A 14,971-nucleotide genomic window follows, 5' to 3' on the forward strand; every position below is an offset into this window, starting at 1 on the left:
AGTGTTGGGGCCTTTTCCCCTGATCGATCCAGTCCAGGAGTTGATCATCTCCCGTGCCACTAATTATCATACTGCCAATGACTATCCTGTGCACCTATGTAGTTCAAAATGTGCTTAAGATTACTGCAGACAATGATCCAATGATCCCTTCAATGTGAGTTTATCTTCACTCGGTGTCTGAAATGATATGTGGTGCAAAATGGATCATGTCTTGCCAAATTGGCCAATTTGAGTTATAGCCTTGCTAACTCTTTTTGTTTGATGAGGTTAAGCTAATATTCATATCTTACCTGATAACTGTCCACTTTACCACCCAAAATAGCCCGTTTGATTTAAGCTGTGCACGTACTGAGCTAAGTTAATGATCCACGAACATTGATGTTTCTGATTACAGGTTTTAAATTATTTAACTTGATCTCAGTTTCTTAGTTTGATTCAAACTGCATGTTTTGATTGTGAGTGGTGCTAGTGAGGAAATTCAGTGGGACTAAGATGAGTTATTGTATAATTATCGCTGAAATATATGAAACCAAAGCTATATATTAAATTTAAAGAAGATGTGGAAACATTATTTTCTCAGAAGCTCAAGTATAGCCACACAACAACCATTCAATACATCCATCTTAAGTCCCCATGCTCCATTTTGTATATATTTAGGCACTTATCTACGGATATCTAAGGACTAGCTGATACATTATAAAATACAAACCATTTTACAAGCTTCTGTAGATATCTCACAAGTCACAAACTCACACAATATTATCACGCGCCTAAAGGACCATTTTCTTATGTCAAACCAGGAGCCTGTAGGACTGACCTCACCAATTCAAATTCTTGTACACATGGGTTCAGTTCAGGCATTATGTGTGGACGCCTGAAGAAATCCATTGCGAATCTGACTGGCAATGTCTGCAACAGCACCTGGGCCATGCGGGAGGAAAACTGCAGAAGATTTGGATGAAGCGCCGATCTCTTTCATGGTGTCAAAGTATTGAGTGAGCAGAACCAAGTCCATCACATCCTTGGCGGAAGTCCCAGGCACATTGCCAGAAAAGCCAAGCACACTGTCTCTGAGGCCATCAACTATTGCCTGCCGCTGCCTTGCAATTCCAAGGCCAGAGAGATACTTAGCTTCAGCCTCTCCCTCAGCTCTCTTGATTTGAACGATCTTTTCTGCCTCTGCCTTTTCATTTGCCGCAACACGCATTCTTGCAGCTGAACAGCGTAATAAAAAGAAATGGTTAAACATATACATCAAACTGCTTAGATAAAACATTAGGGTTTTAGATCAGCTATATCAACACCCTAATGTGAACTACTCCTAAGGTTTGTTAGCAATACATACATGGAACACCTGCGTTGTTGCTAGATTTTAGCAGTTGATACTCCAAACTAAGCTCTACTCAAGTAGGCAAATGCTTACCGGCATTAATTTCATTCATAGCCTTTTTAACCTTTTCATCTGGCTCTATATCAACAATTAGTGTCTGCACAATCTCATAGCCATAAGCAAACATAGCCTTCTCAAGCTCCTGCTCCACAGATTTTGCTATGTCATTCTTTTGCTCAAAAACATCATCCAGTTGTAGTTTGGGAATGCTTGCTCTGATAACTGCAAGATCATATACCCTTGTTAAGAATCACTTGGAGAAGATTTTTAGCATTTACATATAGAAAAATTTCTTCAATTCACGAGAATTTCCAGAAATTACTATATTTTAAGAGGATAATCCTTACCATCAAAGACATAAGATTGGATTTGAGATTTTGGGTTGCTCAGCTTATAATACGCATCATTTGCTTTGTCCTCCATTGCTCGGTATTGAATGGATGCAACAATTGTAACAAAAACGTTATCCTGTAAGAGGATGCATAGTGTCAGCAGAAAATAGATCGCATAAACTAATGTGATCTCTACAAGTTTGTGTGATGCATGGGGGTGTTTTGAATGGATAATTCAAGAAGTGAAATATAAGAGTACCTTTGTCTTTGTCTCGCAGCGAACATCCATTTGCCTAAGCCTAAGTGTAAGCTTACCACTGACACGGCTTCCGATAATCCATGGCACACAGTGACACCCCGGATCAAGCACATCCTCAAATTTCCCAAATCGTTCCTTGATGGCTACTGTTGACTGGTCCACTTGTACACAGCAAAGCAACTTGCCTATTGCTGCAACTAGTTTGCCCATTCTTATCTCTGTCTTGAAACAGTGAAGGTATGAATCAATGTTACAACAGCTTTCAGATTAATTAAAAAATAAATTCATTGCCAGTCACTTTTTGCAGGCAAATTATTTGTGTGCTGTAGCAGCACTATACAAGAAAATGGTGTACATACTACATATAGGTAATCCTCCTGTATGAAATAGTGAGATCCATACAAACTATGACTAACTGGCCAACAGATTACCGAATCATTAACTATCTGCTTAATAGATTAACATATTGCTGGGTTTTTCGCTTGTTTTCATAATAGGTTATCATATTTGCTGAATTATTCTTTGTATATTTTCAAAAATAATAATTTTGATTTGGTTCGGGAAGCTTTGTGGTTTGCCGAAAGCTAACTTCAAAATGCCAATATATTGTAAGTTATCTAAGAAAGATGATGTTGTCACCAATTATTGTTGGTGGGCTGATTGCCTCAACATCTTCTTTTTCCTCTAATTTAATTTCATCCCAGACGGATTTTTCTTTACACTTGAAGGATCGATAAGTTATTGCATTGTTTGCATTACAAGACAGCAACATAATTTCTTTCCCCCTAGAGCAGGATAGGAGCAGAGAAGTTAAAGGGAGGTGGTATAGTTGACTTACATTAACCTCTCTTCTGATCTTTGAGCACTGGCACCACAACCACTGCTGAATACTTGACCTAACTGGTGAAGATAGTTCAGATTGTTGAAGAGGATATGGGATAACTGGATTTTGTCTTGAATTGTCTAGGAGCATGGGGAGTGCTTTTATACATGAGTAGTTGGGTCATATGTATCCAGGTCAACGCCAGCATTTCTCTTTTGGAATCTGCACAGTAGCCTGGGAGAAACTTCTTAGGGTGGGTTTGGATTTTTGTTGTTTGAATCAGTTGCAGCCAACCAAACCCAATACCATGGTTGGTTATGATAGTCTTGGCTAAATAAGCATTTAATTCTGTTGTCAACGTAGACCGGGCTTTAATGATAGTTGTCGTTCAAAGCTTGGTATCTTAAATGTTGGATTTATAGTCTTGAAAGGAATTTATTTATTTTCTCTCTAAGAAACCTGACTAAGATCTCATACCTCAAGAATTGTGTTCTTAGAGCATCTCCAGCCGTTCGGCCCCCAGGACGCCGAAAAAGCGCCGTCTAGGGTTGAACCGGCGTATCTTTTAGGCGTGAGGGCGATAGTGTTCCCAGTCGCCGCCCCCAGGTCGCCCCCCAAATTGGCGCAAACAGGGCACAAAGTCGGCGATTTGATTCAAATTTGCACAAACATGGCATAAACTCGGCGATTTTCATTCAGATTTGTACAAAAAAAATAGAGAACAACTACGCCTAGCCTAGCCTACTACATCGCTGCCACCGCCTGCCGGAGCCCGCTGCCGCCTTCTACATACCGGGAAGCCTATAGAAACGGGTGTAGTCGCCGCTGCCGCCGTCGTCATCGTCGCACGCCCCGCCGGAGCCGCCGCCGTCCCTGCTGCACCCCTGGCCAGGGTCGCCGACGCGCGGTGGGGCGCTGGATGGCCCGGCCTCATCCTCCTCGTCGCTGTCGAGGACGATGACGCCGCCCTCCTTGCACCCGCGGCGCCGGGCCTGGAGCTCCTTGTATGCTCGGGCTGGCGGCGCACCTGCTCGCGGAGGTAGTCCTCCTTCGCCCATTTTAGGGCGGCCTCGTCGTCGGGGGCCACCATGCCGACGTGCTCCGGCTGCAGCCCGGCTCGGGCTTCAGCCGGACCAGACGGAGGAAGCGCGGGGAGGGGCGGGAACCCTCGTTGATGACGAGGGCGCCGCTGCGGGTGCGGCGCCGGAGCGGCATCTCCTCCGGCTCCGGCTTGACGGGGCGGAGCCCCGTCGAGCCGGGGCCTGACGACGAGGACGCCCCCGGCTCCATCCGCCGCGGCGTTCAGGAGCTACCACGACGGCGAGAGAAGGACGACCGAGGCGGGTACTCGAGGCGCGGTACGTTGCCGGTCTCGATGTGGTCAAGGACGGCCTCGAGCGTGCGGCCTGGCACGCCCAACCACTCGCGCCACCAGTCGGCGTTGAGGCGGCCGCGGGGGATGACGCCATTGGTGGAGGCGACCTGTTCTTCGCGGCAGCGCGCGAAGTACATGGTCCACATCGTGTGGCTGTCGACGGCGTACCTCGGCTCGTTCTGCTGCTCCGGCGGCAGGGACGAGCGGATGCGGGCGATCTCGGCCCGCCGTGCCGCCCCGTCGGGCATCGGTGGCACCGGGATGCCGCCGGCGCTCAGCCTCCACACACCCGGCACATGCATGTCCGACGGCGCCAGATACTCGGCCTCGTAGAGGAGGCGCGCCTCCGGCTCTTGGAGATGGCGACGGCCGAAGCCGTTCGCCGCCGCGCCGTCGCCGGGGAACTTCTCAACCATTTGCTCATCGGCGGGAAGGGGGCGGTGGGCTGCTCTGTGTGGCGATGTGAGGCGTGGTGTGGCAGCTGTGGCCTTCACCGGCGGGGGATGGGCTTTTATAGCCGCGGCCGGGCGGCGAGAGCCTGCATGCTGGGCGACGCGTGGCGGGAGCGGACGAGACGCGCGTCGGTGACGCCTTCACTGCGTCGCCCGTGAGGCATCAATGTAGGCTGACCGGCGCGACAACCTTGGCCAGCCTCGCATTGATTTCCGCGGGAACCGAGGCGATGAGGACGAGGAAGCGGCGTCTCGCTGACGCTGCGGGCCCATCCCCGTTCGCACCAAAACCGCTCTCCCAGGCGCCTCCCAGCGCGTCGGGTTCGGCCTGGGTCCGCTGACGCCAGTTTCGGCTCAAACCGGCGAAAAAGGGCTCCGGGGCGCGCGCCTGGGCTGATTTTTAGGCATCGGCGCGAAAAAACCGTATGGGTGGGGCGTGTTGGGGGCGCGGCTGGAGATCCTCTTAGGATCTCAGGGTCACAAGCAAAGTTTTTTTTTCTTTTTTGAGTACTGAAACTTTCATTTTGGCTGGAGTGTTTAGCAATCTTTCTTTGTCAATTTACTGTTGCCTTACAATGGCAACTACTATGTGTTTTAGTGGATCTTTCGAAAAGCTTCGTGTTTGGTGCTAGTTTAGGGCATGTACAATGGTTGATAAAATAGTTTTATCTTAGGTCTTGCATCTAATTAAGAGATAACAAAAAAATGTCTACAATGGATCATTTCTCATCTTTATCCTCATAACTAGTTATTCCTAAAAACGTGGTGACACATATTGTGCTAAGATATCATCTTTTGTCTTATCTTAAATAAAAAGAGATAAGCCTTTTCTTATGAGACCTCTCTCCTTCACCTCATCATTTATTCTACATGACACTCCTAAGATAGCACCACTGTACATGCCCTAATATATTATCTCTTGGCTTATCTTAAATAAGAAAAAACAACCTTTTTCTTATGAGGTCTCTCTCCTTCACCTTATCATTTATCCTACATGACACTCCTAAGATAACATCACTGTACATACCCTTACTAATACAAGAGTCGACGTGAGTTGATTGGGTAAGATTTATATCATGTTACCACTGAAGGCCGGACTTTTGGAGCCGCTGGAAAAGGTTGAAACTTTTTGGAGCCGTTAATCGTTCTTTTCATGTTTGCCCATTAATTTCCTGTGGAAGTTACGGAAAATCCTCCCCCGATTGATGTCAAATAACTCGAAAAAAGTAGCCGAGGTATTTGTTGATGGTATGGTAATGGTGAGAGGCAGCTGTGGTTTATGTTCGAACCCCGCGTCACCTCCATTATTTTGCTGTCTGTGACAGCACAAACATGGCAACTTGGCAATGGGTAAGGACTGACGTGCATGACGAATCAAAATTATAATTGTTGACCTGCGATTGGAGCTTTGTATCGTACTACGCGTTTTGCTGGTTTGGCCGTTCAATGGTCGGAAATTCCCCAGCGGCGACCATTCCACTAGGATCAAATAATGATCCACTAGTGGTTGTCGTGGAGGTGTGGCTTTGATTAGGATCAGGATCAGGATTGTTTCAAAGCTTGCAACCTTAAGTGCTAGAGGCCCAACCTGAATGAAATTTGCTTTTATCTCTCTTCGAAACTTGAATATGGAAATGCTACTTGAAGAACGGTATTCCTTCATCTGAAAAGGAATCCTATGCTTGGAGTATCTTCGAGGATTGCTAATTTGATTCCCTATATCTATATGTCCGTGAACGCGTCCGTGCAGGAGCCCGCCCCGGCAACCACATGCCTCATGTGCAAAACATCTAATCCGTATAAAGCCATGAAACGTTGATTTCATACATAGTTCATACAAACTAATAGATGGTTAAAAACGAGCTACATTCAAAAAGAAGATTGCAAATTATGTACTACCCCACTCCTACTTCTTGTCGGAGTAGAGCTCGATGACCCCCTTGCCGGAGTCGCCGGCCTCGTGGTTGTTGGTGGTGGGGCGAATCGAGGGCATCTCATTGTTGTCAGCGTCGTCCGCAAAGAGCTCCTCCCACTCAACATTGTGGAGGTGGAATCGGCCACGGTTCGCCGCCACACCTCCTCGAACTCGAGGGGCTCGAGAGTAGTGCGGTTCTCCGTGAAGAGGGTGTTGTCACAGATGAGCTAGGCGAAGGCGGCAGCACCCTTGCGTTCGGCCTCGAATCGCGCCTCCGCTGCGAGGTGCTCTACCTCCTCTGCTTGGGCACGGAGGAACTGCTCCTCTGCCTCCTCTGCCTCCTCCATCGAGAGAAGGTGAATTTTGTTGCCCTTGCAGGCCACGATGTCCACCACCTCGAACCCGGCGATAGGATCAATCCTCACCTCATCCATGCTCGCCACCTCCTCCTCCACCAACTCCTCTGTCACTTTCATGCTCGATCCTTACCTTTCGTGTTCCGTTGTTTGATCTTAGTTAACTCCTCTCTTGCTTTGCACGCAGTTCTACTTTGTAGTTTGCTACGGTGGAGCCATTGTGATCGGAGGAGTCCTGGGCAGCTCCTTCGCTGAAGAGATGAAGGGCAAGGTGATGAAAGTGCTAGGGTATGCGCTTGGCTCGGTCAGTGTATCACAGTGCCGATAGTTGGCTTCCTTTGGTGCCCTTTCGCTTGGCGCTGGGATGATTGAAGATGGTGGTTATGTTAGCATCGTCTGTTTCTCTTTGTTATCAAAGTAGCCAAGACATTGTTGAATGGCTTATAATTTGTTTATGATGCAATACCGATGAAGTGGATTGGTGCAACATGCAACATTGGTGCAACAAACACAAAGATCGCAACAACAACGGTCATTCAAAAAATTAGAATGGCCTCCGCCGCGAGCTTAGCCCATCACTCTGACGCAAGCATCTTGCAGTATGTGACCTTCTCGTGGACCATGGCGGACGGCAAGATCGGAGCAGACGAGGATCCAATACCGGCGTGGACGGAGTGAAAAAGGAGGAAATTAGGGCGGGTAGGGTTTGACACTCACCGTCCGGCTTTAGTAGTTGAGGCTTGGCTCCACGGGAGTGCGATGAATGTGGGCACCAAATAGGTGGCCTCCCCGGTGAACCAATGGGTTTTCCCATAGGTTTTGCCGGTCATTCTAACGTGATGGATGTGTTCAGGTGGCCAAAATTGCCTGTCTCCCTCCTCCCCTCTCCACACATACATATGAGTTGAAAATGAGTTGCGGCGGACAACCCAAACATATGAGTTTGGATGACAATTTTCTGTCCGACGAAATGTAAAGTCCGATTAGAGAAAGACAAGATGGAATGCAAAAATGTGTTCCTCCGGTATTTATTCTTTAACTTTGTCATTTGGATGGGAGAGTGTTCAGCGTTCCTTGTCTGCCATTAATAAGTGTGTCATAAAAAATACAAGAGTCTGATTGAGTTTCCTTGGTCAAGCTCTTTTTAAGATAGCAACAACAACCGTGGAGTTGCATTCTTCTTCTTTTCCTCTCCTTATTTGCTCGTTGATTTCTTGTAAAAGGTACTGAAAGTTGTTTCCGTTTTGTGAAACACGCGTCAAATGTTTGTCATTTGTATTATAAGAGGGGGCTGGGATATTCTTTGTGGGTTGAGATAGTTGGCCATGGCAAAAAAATGTATGGTTGATGCTGGAACTAAAACTAAAAGCCATGATATTCGTTGTCACCGTGTAAACGACGGATCCTTGCGCATCTCTGTGCGCGGAGAATTTTCGTTTGGTCTGGAACACAAAAATGGTAGCGACAGATAAGAACCGACGACATCGACATGGGCAAGCAATCATTGTGCTATGTCCTGGACGTGTTTTTCTTTTTTTAGGCAACCCTGCGAAACTTTATTCATCCGTCACAATGTTTACATGGACGAAGGAAATACCCTCATATTGGCCTAACCAAACATGACGGCCAGGCCCAAGACCCAACACATATTTCGCAAGGTTGTGAGCATCAAAGTTTGAGCTCCTAAATTCGTGAACTATCTTACATGAAATAAAAAAACTGAATGCAACTTAATCTCCTGAATAACTGCACCATAGTTTGATGCACCACCATTCGAGATTTCCTCCACAACTCCCTTACAGTCCGAAGCAACATGAACTCGTTGGAGGTAAAGATCATCGACAAGAGCTAGTGCTTCTCTTATAGCCAAGAGATTTCCTCCATTGGCCGAAGCCACTTTCTGTGGATAGATGATATTAACCTCTGATAAGTAGGAGTTTATGAAGTAGTTGATGGACTGAGGACTCCGAAACAGTCCTTCATAAATTTATTTCCTTCTAGTTCCCCAAATAGCCCACAAAGTAACCACCAATCTTATAAAATCCTCTGCCCTGAGGCTCTCTTGAAGGGCAAATAACCATCTTTTCGCACTCTCATGTTGAACAATGCAAAGCTGATCGAGCACTTCTTCTGATGATAAAGCCCATGTACATCGAGAGACCGGACACTCGAGTAAAGCATGTTTCCATGTGTTGTGAGCCCCGCATAATGGGCACACTGCTGTTGTGGCCATATTACGGTGTTGGAGAACTTCGCCCGTAGGGATCGAGTGCCTCGCAAGTCGCCATGCAAATACTTTGATCTTGGACGGCACTTGCATTTTCCAGAGCTTTGTTCCACTCCCCACTCTCCCTATTTATAAGCGATGACTCCTTCGTCCCCTCAAGCCAATTTTCTCTGCTGATTTTTGTTGTCACAAGCATGCGGTATGCCGAGGCTACTGTGAAAATCCCCCGCGGGGTCTCACCCCAAGCCCAAAAATCCTCTACCCGTCGAGTGCAAAGGGGAATCTTCAGAATCTCTTCCGCGTCGAAGGGAGTGAATACTGCTCTAACCACTCCCTCCCTCCAAGAGGCTATGGTTGTGTCAATCAACTCAAATACTTTCTCTGGTGGAGCTGGTATGAGAGAAGTAATCGGTCGCTTAAAGCTGGGTCTCGGTATCCAGTTATGGTGCCAAATGTTGGTGGTCTCTACGTCGCCAATTCTACGAATAACTCCCTGAGCAAGCACATCCCTTCCGTTAATTATGGCCCTCCATATCTGAGATGGATGTGGTCCAAGAGTTGCATCAAGCAAGGAGCAAGTCGGGTAGTAGGTTGCCTTGAGTATTTCTTCACTTAGTGAAACGTCATCAACCAAGACTCTCCATGCCTGCCTTGCTAATAATGCCAAGTTAAACAGCTCCAAATCTCTGAAACCCATACCCCCCATATACTTAGGTCTGATCATCACATCCCAAGAACACCATGATGGTTTCCTCTTTCCTCTTTTACCGCCCCACTAGAACTGACGTATGAGGGAGGTAACATCATCACACACTCCCCTCAGCAAACGGAAACATGACACGGAGTACACTGGAATTGCTTGAGCAACCGACTTTATCAAGACCTCCTTGCTGGCAGCTGGTAGTAATTTTTCCATCCATCCTCTTACTTTTTCCCACAGCCTATCTCGCAAATATTTGAACGTTCCATTCTTGGAGTGTCCAACATCAGTAGGCATGCCCAAATAACAATCACTTAAGGATTCGTTTTGCACCTGAAGGCCGTTCTTCACCCCCTCCCTGGTGACTTGTGGACATCCTCTGCTGAAAAAGATGGAAGATTTTGCACGGTTTACTCTCTGGCCCGAAGCATTGCAATACCTATTCAGCAGGTTTGATACAAGTTCCGCTCCCTCCACACTTGACTTGAAAAGCAACAGGCTATCATCTGCGATAAGTGATGACTGAGAACTGGTTTTCAGGAGGCACGAGAGGCCCTCTGCTGCAATCAAGAAAAGGTAAGGGGATATGGGATCTCCCTGCTGAATTCCTTTGGATGGTTTAAAAGCTTCAACTCTTTCTCCATTGAACAAAATTGAAAAGGAAACTAATGAAACCATGTTCATGACTATGTCAATCCATACCTGTGCAAACCCCAATTTTTCCATGATAGCTTTCAAATAAGGCCACTCCAACTTGTCATAAGCTTTCATCATATCAAGCTTCAAAGCACAAAAACTATTATTCTTTGACATGTTTCGCTTCATAAAGTGCATACACTCATATGCACATATAATTTTATCCGTTATTAGCCTCCTTGGCGCAAAAGTCGATTGCTCCTTCGAGATGATATCTGGTAGAATAAGCCTCAATCTGTTGGCAACCACCTTGGATGCAATCTTGTACATCACATTACACAAACTGATGGGTCTATATTGAGAGAGGAGTGTGAGGTTCATCACCTTGGGAATTAAGACAAGTATTGTATCATTAATACACTTGGGGCTCGTCTCTCCTCTGACAATCTGTAGCACAATGTTAGTCACATCCCCTCCACAAATGTCCCAGTGTTTATGAAAAAATGGGCTGGAAACCAATCAGGCCCCGGTGTCTTCATAGGGAACATTTGGAACAAAGCACACTTTACCTCATTCGCAGAGTAAGGCGCACATAGTTGCTCGTTCATTACCGCTGTTACTTTCCTTGGTACATGCTCAAGGACTGTTTCTACTCCCTAAACTCCTTCAGACGAGTACAATTCTTGGTAGAAACTATTGGCCAGTGTCGTGGTTCTGAGTCTGACAGTATAATGGGGGGTAGGGATGTAGAGGCAAGATCTTAGCTATGGAGGAGTTGTACACACAAGTTTTACGAGTTCAGGCCCTTCTCAGAGGAAGTAACAGCCCTACGTCTCGGAGCCCAGAGGCGGTCGACTGGATTATATGCATGTGTGTTATAGGGGATGCGAACCCTTGTCCCTGAGGAGGGGGGTGGCTTATATAGAGTTCGCCAGACCCCTCCCACCCTCAGTTACAAAGGGTTTAAGGTACATAAAGATGGGGACGTTAATGGTAGTGCCTGCAATAAAGATACATAATGACCATTAAAGCTATGACTTAATTCCTGACCGTTGCAGAGTGGAGTGGCTCTAGATCTTCTGGTAGTCGAGTGATTGTCCATACGGTCGAGTGTCTTCAAGACTGTCGAGTGGAACATAGCTTCATGGTCGAGTGGATGATGATTTTTCTTCGAATGCTTCTGGTTCTTTTAGAGATGTCCTTGGGGAGGATATCTTGGACAGATCCATGACCCTACCCTAGGTACATAGCTTCATCATTAGCCCCCGAATGGATCAGGGTTTGAGTGAGGAAGGAGTTTAAAACACTTCCGACTCATTTTTCGTGCTATGAGTATATCTTGTTCTGGATCAATGAACTGAAGTGACGACACCAACTTCTTTTTCAGTCGCCTTGATCCATTCTTAGTTTTTGTCGAGTGAACTTTTATTGAAGAGTTTCGAGTGATGATGTGGATGGATGTCTTCCGTCTGATAAGTTCTTCTGCTGTCACGGATTTCGCGAGATTCGAATTTTGGGAAGCGCGCCGGACGGGGGAGGCCGCGGTAATTGGGACGGATTAGGCAGGTCGCCTCGATCTCCGTGCCACCTTTTTTGCCACGTATTGCGCGCTCGACTGTTGTGGGATTTGATAAGATCGTCCGGGCCTACAAGTCAGTCACTCAGAAGTGTCCTTATAAAAGGCACTGGACCGGGCTTTTGAATAGTGCGCCCTCATTCTCCTTCTTATTCCTCAGATTTCTCTGCTGCGTCTGCTTCCGCTCTTGGCGTCGTAGCCCCGCTCGGACTCGATTCACTGCCATGGGGAAGGAGAAGACGGTGGCGTTGGAGCGTGCAAAGAAGGCGACGGCGAAGGCGAAAGGAAAGAGGACCAGCCGGGGTGGATCCTCGTCAAGGTCCGGCCTGTCGCCGGGCTGGATCCAGGGTGACTGGATCCGCTCGACGATCAGCCAGAACGACATCGATGATCTGGTTGAGGGGGGACTGATCCCCCACGAATCGGCACGGCTCCCGGGGAACGAGACCGAGCCGCGGCCGCAGGAGGGTGAGTGCGTTCTCCTCGCCACTCATCTCGACCGCGGGTTTTCTTTGCCTCCCCACCCTTTCTTTCGTGGTTTTTTGACCTTCTTCGGGGCTCAACTCCACCACTTTACTCCAAACACCATCGTGTACCTTGCTGCCTTCGTGTCAATGTGCGAGAATTTCTTGGGTTGCCGACCGCACTAGGGTCTCTTCAAGCACATATTCACATGTCGCTCCCAGACGGTCAAGAAGGCCAACCCGAGTGATGAGAGGACACACGTGATATAGATGTGCGGGGGCCTTGGAATTCAAATGAGGAACAAGAGCACCTTCCCAGCTATGATCTCCCAACTTGGTCCGGGGCTGGCAGTCGACCTGGTTTTACTGCAAGGATCAGCCGACCCCGGGCCAGTCGACTGGACTTCCCCCCTTTTCCCTGGCTCGTGTGGAGAAGCCCTCCTCCTTGAGGGTGATCCCGGAAGAGAAGGCGCAGGTGAAGGTGTTGGTCGAGCGGGTCGTCCAACTTGTCCGTGACGGAGTGACTGGTATGGACCTGCTGGAGGTCTTTCTCAGTCGATGCATCCAACCACTCCAAGCCCGTGACCATCCGATGTGGATGTACTCGGGACTCGAGGATTCCACTCAGATCCACCCGGAGGACGTCCGTGAGGACACGGTGGAGAAGTGGCTGAGAGGAATCACCGACAACAAAGATAATCCCCGGGGGTCCAGGAGGGTGATTCCATTCGACCATTTGCGCCAGCCGGAACAGGTATGATTCTGCATTGTCGAGTGTCTTCTTGATTCACTATGTAACATCTTGTTGACGGTCGACTGTATTTCTTTTGTTCATTGTCTTTTCAGGCTCTTATTGATATGTACTCGATGCCCAATGGAGTGCAGGAGCAAAATGTCGAGGAAGGGGCGAGCGGGGGCGAGAGTGGCGAGTGGCACTTGGATGCAGAGGAGGACGAGGAGAGCGATGACTCGAGTGATGAAGAAGAGGTCGACTCGCCTCCTCGCAGAGAGAGGAGGTCCAAGCACGCTCACGAACCGGCGAGCACCCCTAACCTGGCGGCCGCACCGACTGGGCAATCTTCGAAGCGCCCTCGGACGTCTTCTTCGGTGCCGACTGAGAAGGTATCGAAACAGTTCAAGACTGCGCCGCCTCCTACGCCGAAAGCATTGAAGGCCACATCCTCCTAACCACCGAAGGCTTTGCCCAGAATCAAAGTGACCGTCCCCACCATCTCCGGGTAATCATCTGACCTGATCTTTTGGTCGACTCGAGCAACAGAACATAACCGATTGAATGTTGACATTTGCAGTGCTGCTACATCTGGAACTTCTTCCTACCAATACCGAGACGAGGAAATGGAAGACGCGGTTACCTCCAACCCAGGTAAAACTCTCATGATCTTGTTCTTGATTATTTGGTCGATTAAATTCTGGCGATTCACTTGGGGTCGACTGATTTATTTGCAGCCCCACCCAACATTATCGAGCTTCCGGATGATGAATAAGATGTGGCCCCTAGGCCCAGAAAGAACAAAAAAGTAGCAGCTAGCAAGACGTCTCAGCAGGGACCGATGACAACACCAACCGTCCGACAATTTGAAGACGCAGGTGGGGCCTCTGCAACTTTTGTTGTCCCATTGTCGAGTGAGCGCCCTGCACCGTCGATTGTACCGGTGTTTCCTTCAGTCGTCCAACCTCATGCTTCGGAGCTCCAAGCTGCCGCACCTGGGTCGTCTGCCCCCTTCTTCACCAACTACCATGTTCCGAAAAACCAGTCGGACACGGCTGCGGAGGCCATCCGTCAGGCTAACGTGATGATGGAGCGGATGAAGACGGTGCACGAGAACAGCCATGCCGCTTACGATGCCAGCGCGACTCTTCGGGCCAATGTCCAGGTAAGTAGGCTTTCGACTGACCTTGTTCTATTAGGATATGCTACCTGAAATATTTTCTTTCATACAATCTCTTATTGTTTGCGTCGAATCTGTACACCCACTGGGTGTTTTGTTGTCTTTAGCATTTGTGCTCTTCCACTCGGCCTGGGCGAGTGGGATCTGAACCGGTGGGGGCACGCTAAGTGCACCCACTGGGCGTAGTCCCCGAGACCGCGGTCGACTGCGGGAAGTCGACTGGGGTCTGAGTACTTTTCCCTTTCCTTTCTTCCACTCGACCCGGGCGGACCGCCGAGTGGGATCTGAACCAGTGGGGGCACGCCAAGTGCACCCACTGGGTGTAGTCCCCGAGACCGCGGTCGACTGCTGGCAGTCGATCGGGGTCTGAATAGTTCTTCTCTCTTTCTTCTCTTTTTTTACTTGACCCGGGCGGACCAGTCGAGTGGGATTTGAATCAGTGGGGGCACGCCAAGTGCACCCGCTAGGTGTAGTCCTCGAGACCGCGGTCGACTGCGGGCAGTCGGCTGGGGTCTGAGTAAACTTTTAAGTTTTATTCACTCGGAAGTAAATAATC

General features: G+C 48.4%; 1 protein-coding gene across 2 annotated transcripts; it reads right to left on the reverse strand.

Moving 5' to 3' along the window:
- Window positions 1-542: 542 nt before the first annotated feature.
- Window positions 543-2,999, reverse strand: LOC125508512 (hypersensitive-induced response protein 1). 2 transcript variants are annotated; one of them, XM_048673241.2, is made up of 5 exons: window positions 2,820-2,999; window positions 1,982-2,203; window positions 1,738-1,858; window positions 1,424-1,612; window positions 543-1,215 (listed from the first exon to the last, which is right to left on the reverse strand). In XM_048673241.2, exons 1-5 carry the CDS (start codon window positions 2,952-2,954, stop codon window positions 854-856), a joined length of 1,029 nt encoding a protein of 342 aa, XP_048529198.1. In that variant the 5' UTR covers window positions 2,955-2,999; the 3' UTR covers window positions 543-853. The 2 variants fall into 2 exon arrangements, with proteins under 2 accessions (XP_048529198.1, XP_048529201.1); XM_048673244.2 differs by having other exon boundaries at window positions 1,982-2,199; window positions 2,820-2,958.
- Window positions 3,000-14,971: the final 11,972 nt, after the last annotated feature.

This window comes from Triticum urartu, chromosome 1A, assembly GCF_056163025.1.
Source record: "Triticum urartu cultivar PI428250 chromosome 1A, HENAU_Tu73, whole genome shotgun sequence".
Classification (NCBI taxonomy): Eukaryota; Viridiplantae; Streptophyta; class Magnoliopsida; order Poales; family Poaceae; genus Triticum; species Triticum urartu.

Coding starts and splice junctions, on each gene's coding strand:
- LOC125508512 (XM_048673241.2), bottom strand. CDS start 2,954: ATGCTCCTAGACAATTCAAGACAAAATCCAGTTATCCCATATCCTCTT. Junction 1,859..1,981: donor GCTGCGAGACAAAGACAAAG/GTACTCTTATAT, acceptor ATCCTCTTACAG/GATAACGTTTTTGTTACAAT. Junction 1,216..1,423: donor TATGAATGAAATTAATGCCG/GTAAGCATTTGC, acceptor TACGCTGTTCAG/CTGCAAGAATGCGTGTTGCG.